The following is a 15,680-nucleotide window of genomic DNA, read 5'->3' as shown; positions in this document are numbered from 1 at the left end:
TGTTAACCAAGATTTCTCCATTTCTAACATGTTTTTATGTTGATAGGTTAATATATATTAATTTACGTCATTAATTCTAATTCTCGAGTGTTTACTAATGCTACAGAGAAAACATCTCAGATTGGCTAAGATAATATTTTCAGTAGTATGTTTGGTAATCAGGTTCTGCAAAGTAACCCTTATCTCACTGATGACTCATTTCATGAGTGCCTTCTTTTCATAACTGATCAACATTGAATATTATATTTTAAAATCAATCTTAGCTTTAATTCTCCCTCCTTTAAAAATAAATGCCTTAGCCTAAATGCAGAAATGCATCCATGTATGTGTTTCCATCCATCCTTAACCTGCCATCTACCATCTATCTACCTGCCATTTATATGTCCATTTCTTTATCTCTAACATTTGTCTGTCAATAGTTTAATGCTATATGGTATATATTTGCTTATCTACACTGTTTAAGGACTCCCATTTTTAAGTATAATTCTAGACATTTTGTGATGAGTAAGCAAAGGTGAGTTTTCACCCAGTACTAGGTCTCACCAGAAATATGTAACAATACTTAAGACATTTTCTCTGAGAATGGTCTTCTGCCATTTGAGAGTGTCAAAGAACACTTTGAATCAGGACAGTGTTGTTCCTTTTTCTATATATAATATCAGTCTATAGTTGAATACTGATATATCAAAGTTTTGCAGGAAACTAATAATTTAACACCTTTCTCTGTAGACCTTGCTGGTCAGGGTGTAGATATGATTGCCAGGTGTGAAACACATTTCTGGGAGTGATCCATTCTCCCTTCAGGAGGGTTCTTTAAGACTCAGAATGTTCTAAAGGGAAGTTCCTTAAGGCTCAGAGAATAAACAACTCAGTAACTCCACTAACTGAGCAGATGTTTTAGGGCCCTCCTTCCCCAAGCTTATATAAGCAGAAAGAATGGATAAGAGACACTCTCATATAAGTCAAGCTTCCTTGAAGGTTCTCAGACCATCAGAGCTTCCTGAAAAGGACAGAGATTAGCAAGACTGCCTGCAAGAGATACTCTCTGAGCTGTTGAGCTGTCCATAAATTTTGCAGTGAGCTTCAGAGTTTCAGTCATATAAGCTATCGCCTATGCCACAGTAGGCTTTGAAGCTTTCTTGCATCATTTCTATTGCAATGAATGACCCATCATCCACAGTCCTGAAAATGACGCCAGGGAAACTCACTTGTTCTTCATATTGGAATTTGGGGGTATCCTAACTCTTGTCTGTCACCAGTTCTCTGAATTGAGTAAATGTTTTTTTTTTTTTTTTTTACATCTCCTCAAGAATATTGTCACACAGTGATAGGCTAATTAGTTCATAGAGACAATAAATGTTTTACACACAAGCATGCCTTACACACACACAAATCAATCAGTCCACAGCCTACCCCCCCCCCCAACCACTCTGTTACCTAACTTATACTTCCCAAGTCAATGTGCCTTCTCCATCAAACACCATAGAGACAATTAGGGGACTGCTACCAGTGGTCTCTGTAACACAGGTTTGGTCAAAGTTACTCAACAGATTCAGCCCTACGGGGCTCAAACTTGCCAGCCCTGCCTCACTTCCTTCTAATAGAGGACACAATCAAGTCCCTAATTCCTGTTTTCCTCCAATTATTTGTGAGTGTGTGTGTGGGGGGGGGGGGCTGTTCGACACAGGGTTTCCCTGTGTAGCCTTGGAGCCTGTCCTGTAACTCACTCTGTATACCAGGCTGGCCTTGAATTCACAGAGATCCACCTACCTCTGCCTTCAGAGTTCTGGGATTAAAAGCATGTGCCACTACTGTCTGGCCCCCATTTTGTTGTTGTTGTTGCTGCTGACTAGTCCCTGTACGTCTTTATGTAGATCAGATAAATAGACAGACACACAGATAGATTGATCAATTGATAGATAATAATGGATATGTGATAGATAGATGATACATGTGTGTTAATAAGTGTACACACACACACACTTTCCTTTTTCTGAGGAATATCAGTAATGGATCTTCTTTTTTTTCCTTTTTTTCATTGATTTTATTGAGCTATACATTTTTCTTTGCTCCCCTCCCTGTCTCTCCCCTCTCTGTCTACCCTCTCACATGGTCCGGATGCTCCCAGTTTACTCAGGAGATCTTGTCATTTTTTCTATTTCCCATGTAGATTAGATCCATGTATATCTCTCTTTGGGTCCTCGTTGTTGTCTCGGTTTTCTGGAATTGTGATTTGTAGGCTAGCTTTCTTTGCTTTATGTTTAAAAGCCACTTATGAGTGAGTACATATGATAATTGTCTTTCTGGGTCTGGGTTACCTCATTCAATATGATGTTCTCTAGATCCATCAATTTGCCTGCAAATTTCAAGAAGCCATTATTTTTTTCTGTTATGTAGTACTCCATTGTGTACATGCACCACATTTTCTTTATCCATTCTTAGGTTGTATCCAGGTTCTGGCTATGATAAACAATGTTGCTATGAAAATAGCACATGTCCTTGTGGTATGCTCGAGCATCATTTGGGTATATATCAAAAACTGCCATTGCTGGGTCTTGAGGAAGGTTGTTTTCTAATTTTTTGAGAAATTGCCATACTGGTATCCAAAGGGGCTGTACCAGCTGCTGGTGGATCTTCTTTCTAACATCCACCCCTTGCCTTTTGACCACAGCTCTCCTGAGAGTGAAGAAAAAGCATTTTATTGCCAAGGCTTTGCCACCCCCAATGATTGAAGTGTTAGTGCTTTTCATAGGGTCATACTTTTCATGTGTCACTTTTCTATTGGTCATTTTTATGTCACTTTGGCATAATATATATATGAATGCTTTGCCCAATTTTAATAAGGTTTATCTATTCACTGGCTTTTGAATTAAATCAATTAATATGTCTTGAAAATTGAATACCAAGAGATACCGAGTCCACAAATCTTTGCTCACAGCCTACACATTTTACTTTTCATTTTGCTAATCATTTCATTTTCTGTGCAGAACCAGTGCATGCCAAACATGAGCTGACCACACATGCCCATGTTTAGTTCTTGGTTCTCTAATTTACTGTTTTTATCTTTATATATGTATCTATGGCAGTATTATATAGTTGATTATCATGCTTTTCCAATATAATACAAAATCAGGGAGTAGTGCCTATAGACTTCTATAATCTATGATCATTTTAGCATTGTTCACAATAGTCAAAATGTGGAAGCAACTTAAGTATCAATAGATGAGTATAAAAAGAATTTGTACATCAACACTCATAGCCATACATTCATAGATATATAAACACACATACACATACATCACATGCACACACAAATATACACTAGAATTTTGCTCAGTCACAATAAGTTGATTTCTTCATTAGAAAAGAATGTAGATGGAAGTAATATCAGATCAAGTGAAAGTCATCCATAATAAAGAAAAGGAATGTAAATTTCACTAATATTCAGAATCTAAAAAAAGTTAAACAAAATTGGTTGTAGAACATAATGATACTTGACAGTAGCTTGGGCTTCATTGGTTAAAGAATACCAATTTTATCATGAATAAGCAAAATCATAAAATGTACAATTATGCTTTTATGATCAAGTGTTCTCATCAGACACATAAACACACACAGTGTAACTATGTTAAATGATGTATGTACAGAATATGCATTTGTATATTTATTTATATATGTATGCATTTGTTTATATGTGTGAATGATACACATGTATAGGCAGGTATGTTATCCCATGAGGGCCAATACAGAGGCAAGAGATTTATTTCCGATGTTTTCTTCAGTTATTTTTATTGGCACTTTCTGAGGCTACATCTTGGACTGACTCTGGAGGTAACTAATTCAGAGAGATCGACTGGTCAGGAAACCCCAAGTATCTCTTGTCTTTGCTCCAGCACTGGGGTCCAAGGGCTCACTGCTATACACAGTTTCTTATCTGGCTGCTCAGGATTTAACTTGGCTGCTCATGATTGTACAGCAAGCATTTTAGCATTTGAGCCTTCTTCTTAGCGCCTTCCTGTTAATTTAATAAAGGAATCATCATATAATACATACAAACTATCATATTTTACACTTTTTGTATCTATAATTTTATTACTTCTTCTTTAAAAAGAACTAGAGAATAATATTATAGTTACTATTATCTAAGTCCCCATTATGATGCCTTCACGCCCCTTAAATACTTTAGTTCTCATATCACTTTCCACTAAAACAATAGTGATGCAATAATGCACATGCATATTATGAATATGTGTATTATATGTACTACAAAAAGCTATACATTAATTAAAACTGCTCATTGCCTTAAACTAGAATTATGTTAAATATGTGTAGGTAATTTTAATTGTTAATTTGTTAACTATTAATTTTCAATAGGCTAAATGCACAATATCTATTTATTGCTAAATTTTATACTTAAAATATATTACTAAATATATTACCAATTAGATTAATTAGTATTCTAATATTCACACCATTTTTTGTTTATTTCTATTCACTACTGTTTTTGTTAATAGTAAATTTAATAGAGTCTAGAATCACCTGAGAGACAGGCTGCTAGGTATGTTTGTGGGATTATCTTGATTTCTTAACTGAGGTGAGAAGAGCTAACCACTGTGCTTAGCACCACTCCCTGGATGGGATCCTCAACTGTATAGATGGAGAATGATCAGAATACTAGCATGTTTGTAACATGCTCTGCTTCCAGATTATATGTGTGACATGACCAGCTACTTCAAGCTCCTGTCGTCTTGATTCTTTGTTATGATGAACTGGATGCTTGAACTGTGAAGCAGAATAAACCTTTTCTCCATTAGCTTGTTTCCATCAGAGTATATTGTAAATAAAGATATGACCTGTGAGAAGCCAATTACAATTTGTAACCACCTATAATCATGCAAGGTAATAAGCTGAGTGATGTTGACCAACTGTTTAACTCTATAAGACAGCAGAAGAGTGATGGAAACTCAAGAAAGCAACCTTTCAGAAGTACCTGATGAAGAATGCACAGTGGTCACTGCATTCATATCAGAGTCCACCATGACGCCACAGCTGGATTCTGTCAAGGTCCCTTGGACAGTCACAGGTGCGATGTTGGCATGACGGAGGGCTGCCTTCAAAGGCGCTATGTGGTTGTATTGTACTGAAGAAAGGCATCCAACAAAACCCAAGGTGTTTGCTCGAGCAACTTCAGGATCTAAGCCAAGTGTCTCTGCAATAAAAAGAACCATAGATCTTAGTTTTTCAAATAATCTGGGTTTTCCTTGACCATTAGCTAAAATGACTGAAAATTCTTTGTTACTCTCTAAATAGAGCTATACATACCCCTCTTCCTCATCTCAACTGCACATTCACTGCAGGCACGAACTGAAACGACTGAAACTTTCTTATTAGTCTCTGAATAAGGAAACTATACACACCTCTCGTCCTTGTGTCAACTGCATATTTACTGCAGGCATTAACTGAAATGGCTGAAACTTTCTTGCTATTCTCTGAATAAGGAAGCTGTACATACCCCTCTTCCTCGTCTCAACTGCACATTTACTGCAGGCATTAGCACACGACTCAACTATCTCATAGAAAAAAGCTATGACTATCTCTGCTTTGATACAAAATTGTTTAAAGTTTCAAATTTTTAATTCAGGTATTTTTTGAACTGTAAAAATGGGTAATGTAGCTTTATTATACTCTAATAAAACACTAGATATCTGAAAGAATTTGTATCTCAGTCCTCATCACTATTTATCTATGGATGCAGGTGATTAACGCAAGCAAATCACAATTCTTATTACAACATTTGATTCACAATTGTAACACAGGAAAATGATAAGAAAGGAACAAAGCATTTGGAAATAAAAGTGTGTCTCCTAGAGATGTATCACGCTTGTCTCAAGGAAGCTGAATAGACTGAGAAAAGGCACATCTCTACCTGCATCAGTTCCTTTCATCATACTGATTGGACACTAATTGGGGAGATGGCTTTTGCCTATCAACATATTCAAATTCCCAGGGAATTTTTAGTCTTTCTGACAGATGAAGATGCAATCACTTGGGATTCACAGCAAGATCAAATGTCTCATTTTCTTCAAGACATCTCATTCCTTTTCTTAAAAGGGGTCATTTGAACAAATTGCTATGGCGCAATTACATAAAACTGCAAATCATAATGAACAGTATTTTTCTTAAGGTATAATACTTTCAACATAACTAGATGGCTCAACTGGTTATTTTATTATGATAAGCCTTTCAGTTTCAGGAAGAAGGGCAGGGATTTTCTTATCTACCAGCATACATTATAATTTTATTTTGATTCATAAATGGTCAAATAGTGTCTTCTTTGAACTCTAAGAATGCATTATGCTGACAGCATTAAGAAAATATGTTAGAAAAGTGTGGTAGAAAATGAGACGTTAATAGTTCTTAGTAATTCTTGCTCTCTTATATCTTGCCTAATTATTTTCTTTAAAATATTTATTATTCTTATATATTTCTTTCTCTTTGTGTGTATGTGTGTGTCCGCTTCTGCATTTGCACACACCATGTGTTTTTGTGTGAGTGCTTCTAGAGGACAAAATATCAGATTCCCTAAAGCAAGGATTACCTTTGTGAGTGTTGGGAACCAAACTAGCTTTCTCTGGAAGGGCAGCAAGTGCTCTTAACCATTGAGGCATCTCTTCAGCACCATTAACTTTTGTGCTCATCTTACTTTTTCTCTTCAACAGGAAAAAAAGCTTGTCACTTGTATTTTCTTACATACAAAACCAGGAATGACACTTTACTTCACGTGACTAGTATAACAAACTACTGCAAATTTAAATACATTGGTTAAAACACAAATTCCACATCTTTCAACTCTCTAGGCTGGAGGCCTGACAGTGCTCCCTGGGCTTAAAATCAAGGTATCTGTATGGTCAGATTTCTTCTGGATCTTTTGGGGCAAATGACATTCCTCTCCGATTACCAGCTTCTATAGCCTTGATTCATACCTAGCCTCCTTTGACTTACTTCATGATAAGCAATATTTTTGCATTTCTCTGAGTCTTTTTTCATACTCATTTTAACTTATGATTCTCTTCTTTACCACTTTATTTCACTCTTAAATACCATTGTAGCTATAGTGGTTTCATCCAAATAACTGAAGGAGTCTGGATCGAGGAGATGGCTCAGCCATTAAAGTGGTTGTCAAGTTAGATATGTAGAAAACACAGTAGTCATTGATTGGTAGTTAGTGGAGGGTGGAGTTAGTCACTGAGTGGTAGTGCATGAAGGGTAGAATTCTATCTCAGGAATAATAGTGAAGCAAAAGATTAGAGAAGGGAAGTGTAACCTGGAATGTCATTTTAGTATTGAAGGATTTCAAAGTAGTAGAAAGTGAAGTTTCACTGAACTATGCCTTCAGGGTCTAAGTCTAGAGTGCCTCTTTTCACTCTCTGAGCTCACTGGAAGGAAGCTTTTACTGATCCAAAGAGAATATCACTATACAGGTTGTCACAAATGGAAGTTTTTGCAACAAAAATAGACCTATAGAGAAATTGTGTGAAATACTAGGAAGTGACATTCTTTCTTTAAGGAAAGGTTGTGTGGAATAAAACCTTATCTCTGGGAAGTGTTTATTCTAGACACATTAAGACTGTAAATAGTGAGAGGTTTCAGAAAAGGAATAAAAGAAACTTCTGTATAAAGTCAGAGGTTTTTTTTTTTATAAGTTTCAATTGGTTAAAAATACTGTACGATGTTTCCAAGTTCCCAAGTTCCATCTGAAAATACCACAATGGGAAAAGGGAACCAAGCATGTGTGTTTCATATGTGTGTGTATACACACCAAAAACAGGAAACTAAAATTTTATAAAATAATAATAAAGAAAACATACTCTGTTTGATGGATGAGGGAACTATTTATTTGATTTTTACAAAAAATAGAATGGTTAAAAAACCTATAAAGGACAATTTAAAAGATTTTTACCTGTCATTGTATTATAAACTTGTAATAGCAATTAATAATTTTCTTCCTCCAAATAAGTGAAAGAAGGAATAAGAAGGGAAATAAGGAGGGAAATCTTCAATATTTATCACTCATTGAGTAGCCAGAACAACACAACATTTATTTACTTTTAAAAGATTATATTTTCATTTTTATTTTTTTCAGGCTTATCAGCAACCAATTTTAATGATTGAGGCAATTATTTGGAATTCAATTGTGGTTTTTGAGAAAGTGTTATAAACAAATGTTTAGTCCCCAAAATAAACAAGTTAAAAAGACATTTGATCATATGAATATTTTCCTATGCAAAGAGGAAATTTTATTCAAATTATACTGTGTTCCTCTATCCTTGTATAAAATTAAGTTTACAATCTGAAAAAGAAGACAATAGTTTTCTATTATAATATTCCTCATAATCTTATTTGAGGACCAGTGACATGGCTCCATGGGAAAGGTCTGTGATGTGCAAGGATGGAAAACTGACCTTGATCATATTATGTGTTTGTACATCTCACAGATGCATAGTCTATAGAAGCCAGAAGAGGGCATCAGTTCTCAAAGAGTTTAGTGAAATAATTTTACATAAAATACATAAAAGAGATCACAAAACTAAGAAAAACTCAATACTTTGGTCAAATATTACATGGTTTACTGAATTCTGTATTAAATATATATACATTTTATAATCTCTTTATTTCAGCGCTTAGGTTACCATTGAACTAGATAAAAAAAAATAGGTAGGTGAGGGAACTATTTAATGTCCCAAGCTAGATAAGCAAAACCAAAGGCATGTTTCACAGACAAGAATGCAGTGCTATGCTCTGTTCCTGAGATTTCTTAATATATGTGAATTCTAGTCAAAATGGGAAAATTATGAAATTTCTTTTCATAAAACATGTTTATCACTTTGTAAAAACATGAGAATTTATGAAGAATAAAAACTAATTTCTAACTGCCTTACTAGAAACAGATTGAGATTGTCTCTCTAAACACACTTGAAGATACTAACAAATAACAGTGTCTCATTCCCTTCAGATTTCTCCCCTGCCCTGAAGTGCTAACAGAGAAGTGGCATGAAACACTGACATAGTGCAGGCAGGCCTGTGTCAACATGAGCTGATAAAATTTGCTACAATACATATGACCTCCGTCTTTATTTCTAAGCTTTGCTTTTGCCCACCGTTAACCAACAGTCATTATGTCTGCCACAAAAAGAGTGGGAAAATAAAACAGTATCTGTAAATTTTCTCTAAGTGTTCATAATGTGTTTTGATGACTATTATTTTTGCTTACATGTTCTAATATACATTTATGTTGCACAACATGACGGAGACACAAACCATAGAGTGGCTTTTTTTTTTCAGACTCTTGAATTTTTTTTTTTAAAAAAAAAAAAATTTTCCGCCTCCTCCCCGCCTCCCATTTCCCTCCCCCTCCTCCTGCCCCTCTTCCCCTCCCCCCACTCCTCTTCTCCTCCATCTCCAGTCCCAGAAGCAGTCAGGGTTCCCTGCCCTGTGGAAAGTCCAAGGTCCTCGGCCCTCCATCCAGATCTAGGAAGGTGAACATCCAAACTGTCTAGGCTCCCACAAAGCCAGAACCTGAAGTAGGATCAACACCCGTGCCATTGTCCTTGGCCTCTTGTCAGCTCTCATTGTCCGCCATGTTCAGAGAGTCCGGTTTTATCCCATGCTTTTTCAGTCACAGTCCAGCTGGCCTTGTCAGGAAACTGCCTCTGTAATTATGCATGCCTATTACACATGCTTGAGAACTTGTGTTTGAAGTCCCACAGATTACAGAAACAAAGCTATATTTCATAGACTTTGCCTCTACCACCTGAATTTTGGGGTTTAAGTGGGCAGATTCTGGGAACCCCCTGTCCCAGTCAGGGGAGTGCAATTAACCACCTTTCATTTCAGTGAGAGACTGTCTCAAGGGGATGAGCTGGGGAGATGTAATGGAGAGTACTTGATATCCTTCTCTAGCCTCCACATGCCTGTTCACGTATACACACACACAAACACACACTATACATGTGTGTATATATGTATGTATAGTATGTACGGTGTGTGGGGTGAGTTATACTCACAGCTCACCCTTCTGTCTTTGTCTGGGGGTAAAATCACTTAAAATATAATCTTTCAATTCTTTCAAGTGAATAGCACGTTCTCTTCATGTGTTTGTTCATTCATTTGTTTGAGTAGACAGTTCAGATTATCTTGAAACAGAATTCTCCTGACAAACTCTCCCAGGTTATGGGATGACAGGCCTTTGCTAACTCACCTGGCTTACAACACATTTTCATTAACTGAATTCTTGATCTTGCTACCCATTACTGAAATTTTGAGTTTTGATTAACATTTCTTCATATTAAATATATACTGCTATTTGTGCAGTGTCAGACATGTTATCTCTTTATTGCTACTTTACTTGTCAGCTTCAAACTGTTTTGCCTAATTTTGATGTCCCTTCAATATATTGAAGAACTATAATGCCCACGAATTAAAATGCAGGTGTTGCTATACTTATTGGAAAATTTGAATAAATGTTATTAAAGCATTGAATAGCTCAGTTCATAATTTACTAAAAACTAACTTTTTCCATAATTCTAAATATTTTATTATTATTTTTATGTTTATGCTGAATATATACCAAACATGGGGGCTGGCAAATGAATTGGGGGTCCCCTGGAAGAGCAGAAAGTTCTCCTAAGTACTGAGGCCCCCCTCCAGGGGCTTCTTCAGGCATTTTGAAACCTGACTTTCCACATTAAATTGCAAATGCACCAGAGGATTTGCAAGGGCAAAGAAAGAAACACAAATCATTCTTAGTTTGATCAGCAAGTTTTGATAGGGAGAGAACAGGGCTAGTCCAGGAAAACTACTGAGGCAGTTTTAGTGGAATTTTTTATTATTTAAAAAAAGGAGCAGAGGAAGAAGTCACAAATTTGCTCAAAATAGACTCAGCTCTAGAATGTAACATGACATTTGCTATATGTCAAAAGTCATTTATGATATTTGATCTGAAAGTATCATAAAAGCCGGCCAGGGCCACATGACCCTGGCTTATAAAAGTAAAATGTTGTACCGAGATAAAATATAAATAAAGGGAACTGTTGTAAATGGAGATGTGAACAGAGAATACACGCAAAGTGGTTATCCCACTAGAGTTCAGTGTAGCTGAAACAAGCTTAACTATAGGAAATGTCCAATGGTAAGATTGGGGAGATAGCCTAGCCCTATCTGAATTCAGATCCTCAGTCTACATAAAAGCTAGCCATGGACACTGACCCCTGGAACTCCATCATTTGGGTGTGGTTGTGCAAGTGAACATAGAAGAATTCCTGGGGTTTGATTGCTGACAGCTTATTCCAGGTTTCTGGAGAAACCCTGTTTCAAGGGAATAAGTTGTAGAAAGTGGTCGAGGGTGCTTGGACAAGCTATGGTCTCTGCATGTTTATCTATTTTTCTAAGAAGCAATTGTTTCAGGTGACATACATTACAGAAGAGAGAGGTACCTGGCAGTGAAAAGATGGAGGCAAATGCTGACACATCTAAGGCAAGGGGGTGGCATAGAATATGAAAATTCCCCCAGGAAAATGAATAAGGTTATTTTCATAATCTTTGTGCAAGCAGTATTCTGAGGGGCAAAGGTTTAGATGCTTAGGCCATGCACTGGAGCAATGGGATTTATCAGCGAACAAGAGGATGGTTTTCCCTTTCATATATGAAGTTGTGAGATATGTTGTGGGGATATGAGGTGAATTAAAGAAGGTAGGTGTTGGAATATGATTGTAGTTTATTATAAACATGTATGAAATTCTCTAGGATAAAGTGTAATAATTCTCTCTTGGTTATAATAATATGTCTAAATAGTAAAGATGATGTTGTATAAAACTAAAGCATTTATAAAAACTAAAAATGAGAAAAACTATTTAGATTTTAAAATAAATGATTGGACAATTATAGCATAGATGATACAGGGCTCTCATTTTGAGAAGCACTAATTGCAGTTGATTCCAATTTGAATCATTTCTTCCCTGTAGGTGGCTCCTTAAGTCTCAGGACGTAAATAAAACTTTTAAGGCCCAGATAGCAAAATACTTCAAAGTTCCAAGAAGTTTTCACAACTTAAAATATTCACAAGATAACAATTGCTGAGGTGAGGAGAATCTCCAACCAATCTTCCTGAAAGGTGTACAGAGATCTCGAGCGGTGCAGCTTTCCCGAGTCATCATTGGGGATGGGGTGGGATTTTCAGGGATGCCACTGCTTTCCAGTCTACATGCTCCTGTAATTCACCCCTCACTCATATTTCCCTAAGTAACACAATATATTCACATGCTCGGTAAGCTGGACTTTAGTGGGATTGTGACTGTGATCTGCAGTGGGTTTCCTATCTGGGGCAAATAGAAGTTTGTTTGCCTCTCACAGGAAGTCACACAACTGACTTAAGAAAATTTTCTTAGAATGGATCTTGTTGAGCTAATCTATTTGCAAAAGCAACTCGGAAAAGAAAGACTCAAACTGGTTTACACTTCAAAGTCACAATCAGTCACTGAGGGGAATCAGGGATGGACCTCAAGGTTGGAGCCATGAAGGAAGAATGCTTAACTGGTTCACTCTTTCTTGGGTTTTTGTGCTCAATCTCAGCTAACTTTTATATATATATATATGACCTTTATTAACAGGTGCTTGCAGTTTGTTGACTTTTTTTGAAAAAATCAAGTTGTAAACTTTTTATTACAAATTAAAAATGAAGTTCTTAAAAATCTTAACTTGACCAGATATGAAACAATTTAAAAACCATTAAAGGTGTATTGAGAAAAACCAGACCTTTTTTAAAAAAAAAAAACACGTTTGTCATTACCAAAAAGAGACATCTTTAGGTAAAAATAATAAAAACCCCATGCTGCATAGATAATGCAGATAGTTCTAGCATATCTGGTCAACGGGCAAAAAGCAAGCACTTAAGGTCTTCAGCTCCAATCTTTGGTCATTTCTTATTGCTGGAATTTCATATTCGTTTCTTCTTGTTGGATGACCAAGCCGGATGATGGTAGAGATGGTAAGCCGGCATTTACTCAGCCCCGCCCTGCTCAGCCTCGGAGCAGACGAATTCTCAGCTGGTGGATCGGCTGCTTTTGTCTCTTTGCCATCTTGTGGTTTAGGGTTCTCTGGGCGTCTGCGTTGGTAATTGAAGTTGCGGCGATACTGACATTGAGGTGGCTGCTGACCTTGGGTCTCGTCTCCTTGATTTTCTTTGTCCTCTTCATTGCCATCCTCTCTAGGCTGTCTTTGGCGAGGAGGGCCCCTGCGAAATCGTTGTCTGTAACCCCGATACATATTCTGTCTCACTGGTCTACCTTGCTCTCCTGCACCCTGGTTGTCAGCACCCTCCATCACTTCTCCTTGCACAGGAGGGTTGGAATACTGTGGTCGACGCCCATAGGGTCTCCGCAAATAGTAAGATGGGAATCTTCGCCTGCAATAGGGCCGGCGCTGTTGGGCTTGGCCTTCAGGAGCTCTTTCCAATCCCTCGTTCTTTTCCCCACTCTCACTATTCTGGTAATTCTGCTGGTAATTACGTGGAGGACCCCTACAACGTGGGTAGCATCTATAATGGTTACGGTCTGCTGCGTATTTACTGCCTTGAACTGGAACTCCACCAGGGCCTGTAACATTTGCTGCCTCCGCATCCTTTTCTCCTTCAACAACATCAAACTCCACAGTCTCTCCATCTCCTACACTGCGAAGGTACTTCCTGGGGTTATTCTTCTTTATGGCAGTCTGGTGTACAAATACGTCTTCCTTGGTGTCATTCCTGTTGATGAAACCGTATCCGTTCCTTACATTGAACCATTTTACTGTTCCCAAAACCTTCGTTGCGATGACCTTCTTGTCCCCGCCGGCGGGCGCCGCCGATGTGAGGCGGCGGGGGCAGCTGGAGGCTGCTGGGTCTCGGCCTCGCTGCTCATGGTTGCGGTGGTGGTGACTGGGGCCGGCGGCGACGGCTGCGGCTCCTCCCGGGGTGTGATGGTGACTAGGCCGGTGGCGGCGGTGGGGCTCTCAGGGCTCTCTGGGGGTCCGCTCTCCGCTCCCGCTACCAATCGAACTCGCTAACTTTCTTTTTTTTTTTTTTTTTAATATACCTGTGTAGGGATGGTGTCACCCAGAGTGGGCTATACCCTCCTCCTGCATCAATATAATTGGTCAAGAAACTGTCTCCTAATCATGGCCACAGGCTGATCGATTTTGGCAATCTTCAGAGTGAGACCTTCTCAGACAACTCTGGACTATGTCCAGTGTATTTCTGAAGCTAATGAGGAAGTGGTTATAACATGGGATAAATGTTAGAATTTCCAAGGCATGAAGAAAAGCATATGCAAGACAAATAATCACACCAGGAAGAATCAGAAAGGTAAACGATGATTTTGGAGAGGTAGGTGAGAGCCACATGAAGATGAGATCCTCCATCTTCCAAGGCACTTTTCTTCCACCTATTCATTGCACTGATTTTACTTTACCATATGGCTTGTCTTCTGCCTGGTTGCTGGAAGCGTTTTCTCAGTTTTATACCTTTGTCAACTAGAATCGAGTTATTCCTATGAAAAATGGTTCCTTTACTCTAGTAGAAGAAAATAACAGAGAAAAAACAAACTGAAACCACTTCCTATTATCAACTGTAATGCAGCCTTATGGGGTTATAGATTTCAGTATATCCTAAGTGCTTTCAATCTGGTCAGTTAAAACATGGAGCTCTACTTCTACATCCATACTAATGACATGTCACCTGAAACTTTCTTTGAAGAGACAAGGTGTATCTCCTTTGAGCCTTTCCAAGACTGGAAAATAACATTTCTCTCTGATATCCTGAGACTTCTATGATTATATTTGGAATTATAGAGGTCATCTAAGTCTGGTTGACACAAAGCACCATCTGCTTTGTTTATAATGACCCATCACATTTTATAAGTAAGGGCATATACATCGAATCTTTATGTGCTTCCAAAGAGACTTCATCCACAGGTGACATGGCAGATGCTTTCCTCCATGTGGCAGACTGAATGTCTTTTCTTCAGGAATTCTCTGGGCTCCTACTTAACAACTGAACTCTCAATTTTATTTTTTATTTATTATTTTTTTGTTTGTTTTTCAAGACAGGGTTTCTTTGTAGCTTTGGAGCCTGTCCTGGAACTAGCTCTTGTAGACCAGGCTGGCTTCGAATTCTCAAAGATCCGCCTCCCTCTGCCTCCTGAGTGTTGGGATTAAAGGCATACACCACCACTGCCCAGCTTAACTCTGAATTTTATATCCTGAACTTGTGATGTTTTATAATTGTAACCCTCTCTCCTTTTCCCCCCAGCCCATATGTACCTATACATATATGCTTAATGGTTTATCTTTTATGAACTATTACAGTTGATAAATTTTATAAAGAAATGATGACAAATTTGTATACAAGTATTGAGGAGTTTATTTCTTAGAAAATGATAGAAATTGCAAAATATACATTTTTAGGTGTTCAAAGAAGTCAGTATTGCATAGGGTCTAGAATATATTAGGGCATATATCTTTTATTTATTTAAAATAATTATTATAATTGGATATATTATTCTAATTATTAACAATATAATATTATATTGTTATAATTAGATTATATATGGATGTATTAATAGACTATGTGATAAATGGATGAAGAGATG

The 15,680-nt window shown here is 37.4% G+C and overlaps 1 protein-coding gene and 1 pseudogene across 1 annotated transcript in view; both read right to left on the bottom strand.

Annotated features, from left to right (window-relative positions):
• Cntnap5 (contactin associated protein family member 5) overlaps positions 1-15,680 on the bottom strand; it is a 976,150-nt gene that overhangs the window by 11,757 nt on the left and 948,713 nt on the right. The window contains exon 22 of the mRNA XM_057769582.1: positions 4,991-5,209. Within this exon, the coding sequence (XP_057625565.1) occupies positions 4,991-5,209 (219 nt within the window). The remainder of the gene's footprint in view (positions 1-4,990; positions 5,210-15,680) is intronic.
• Positions 12,910-14,039, bottom strand: LOC130874496 (Y-box-binding protein 1-like; annotated as a pseudogene).

Source organism: Chionomys nivalis, chromosome 5 (genome assembly GCF_950005125.1).
Source record: "Chionomys nivalis chromosome 5, mChiNiv1.1, whole genome shotgun sequence".
In the NCBI taxonomy this organism is placed as follows: domain Eukaryota; kingdom Metazoa; phylum Chordata; class Mammalia; order Rodentia; family Cricetidae; genus Chionomys; species Chionomys nivalis.
Note: the sequence above shows the minus strand (reverse complement) of the source record. Positions and strands in the feature narration are given on the sequence as shown.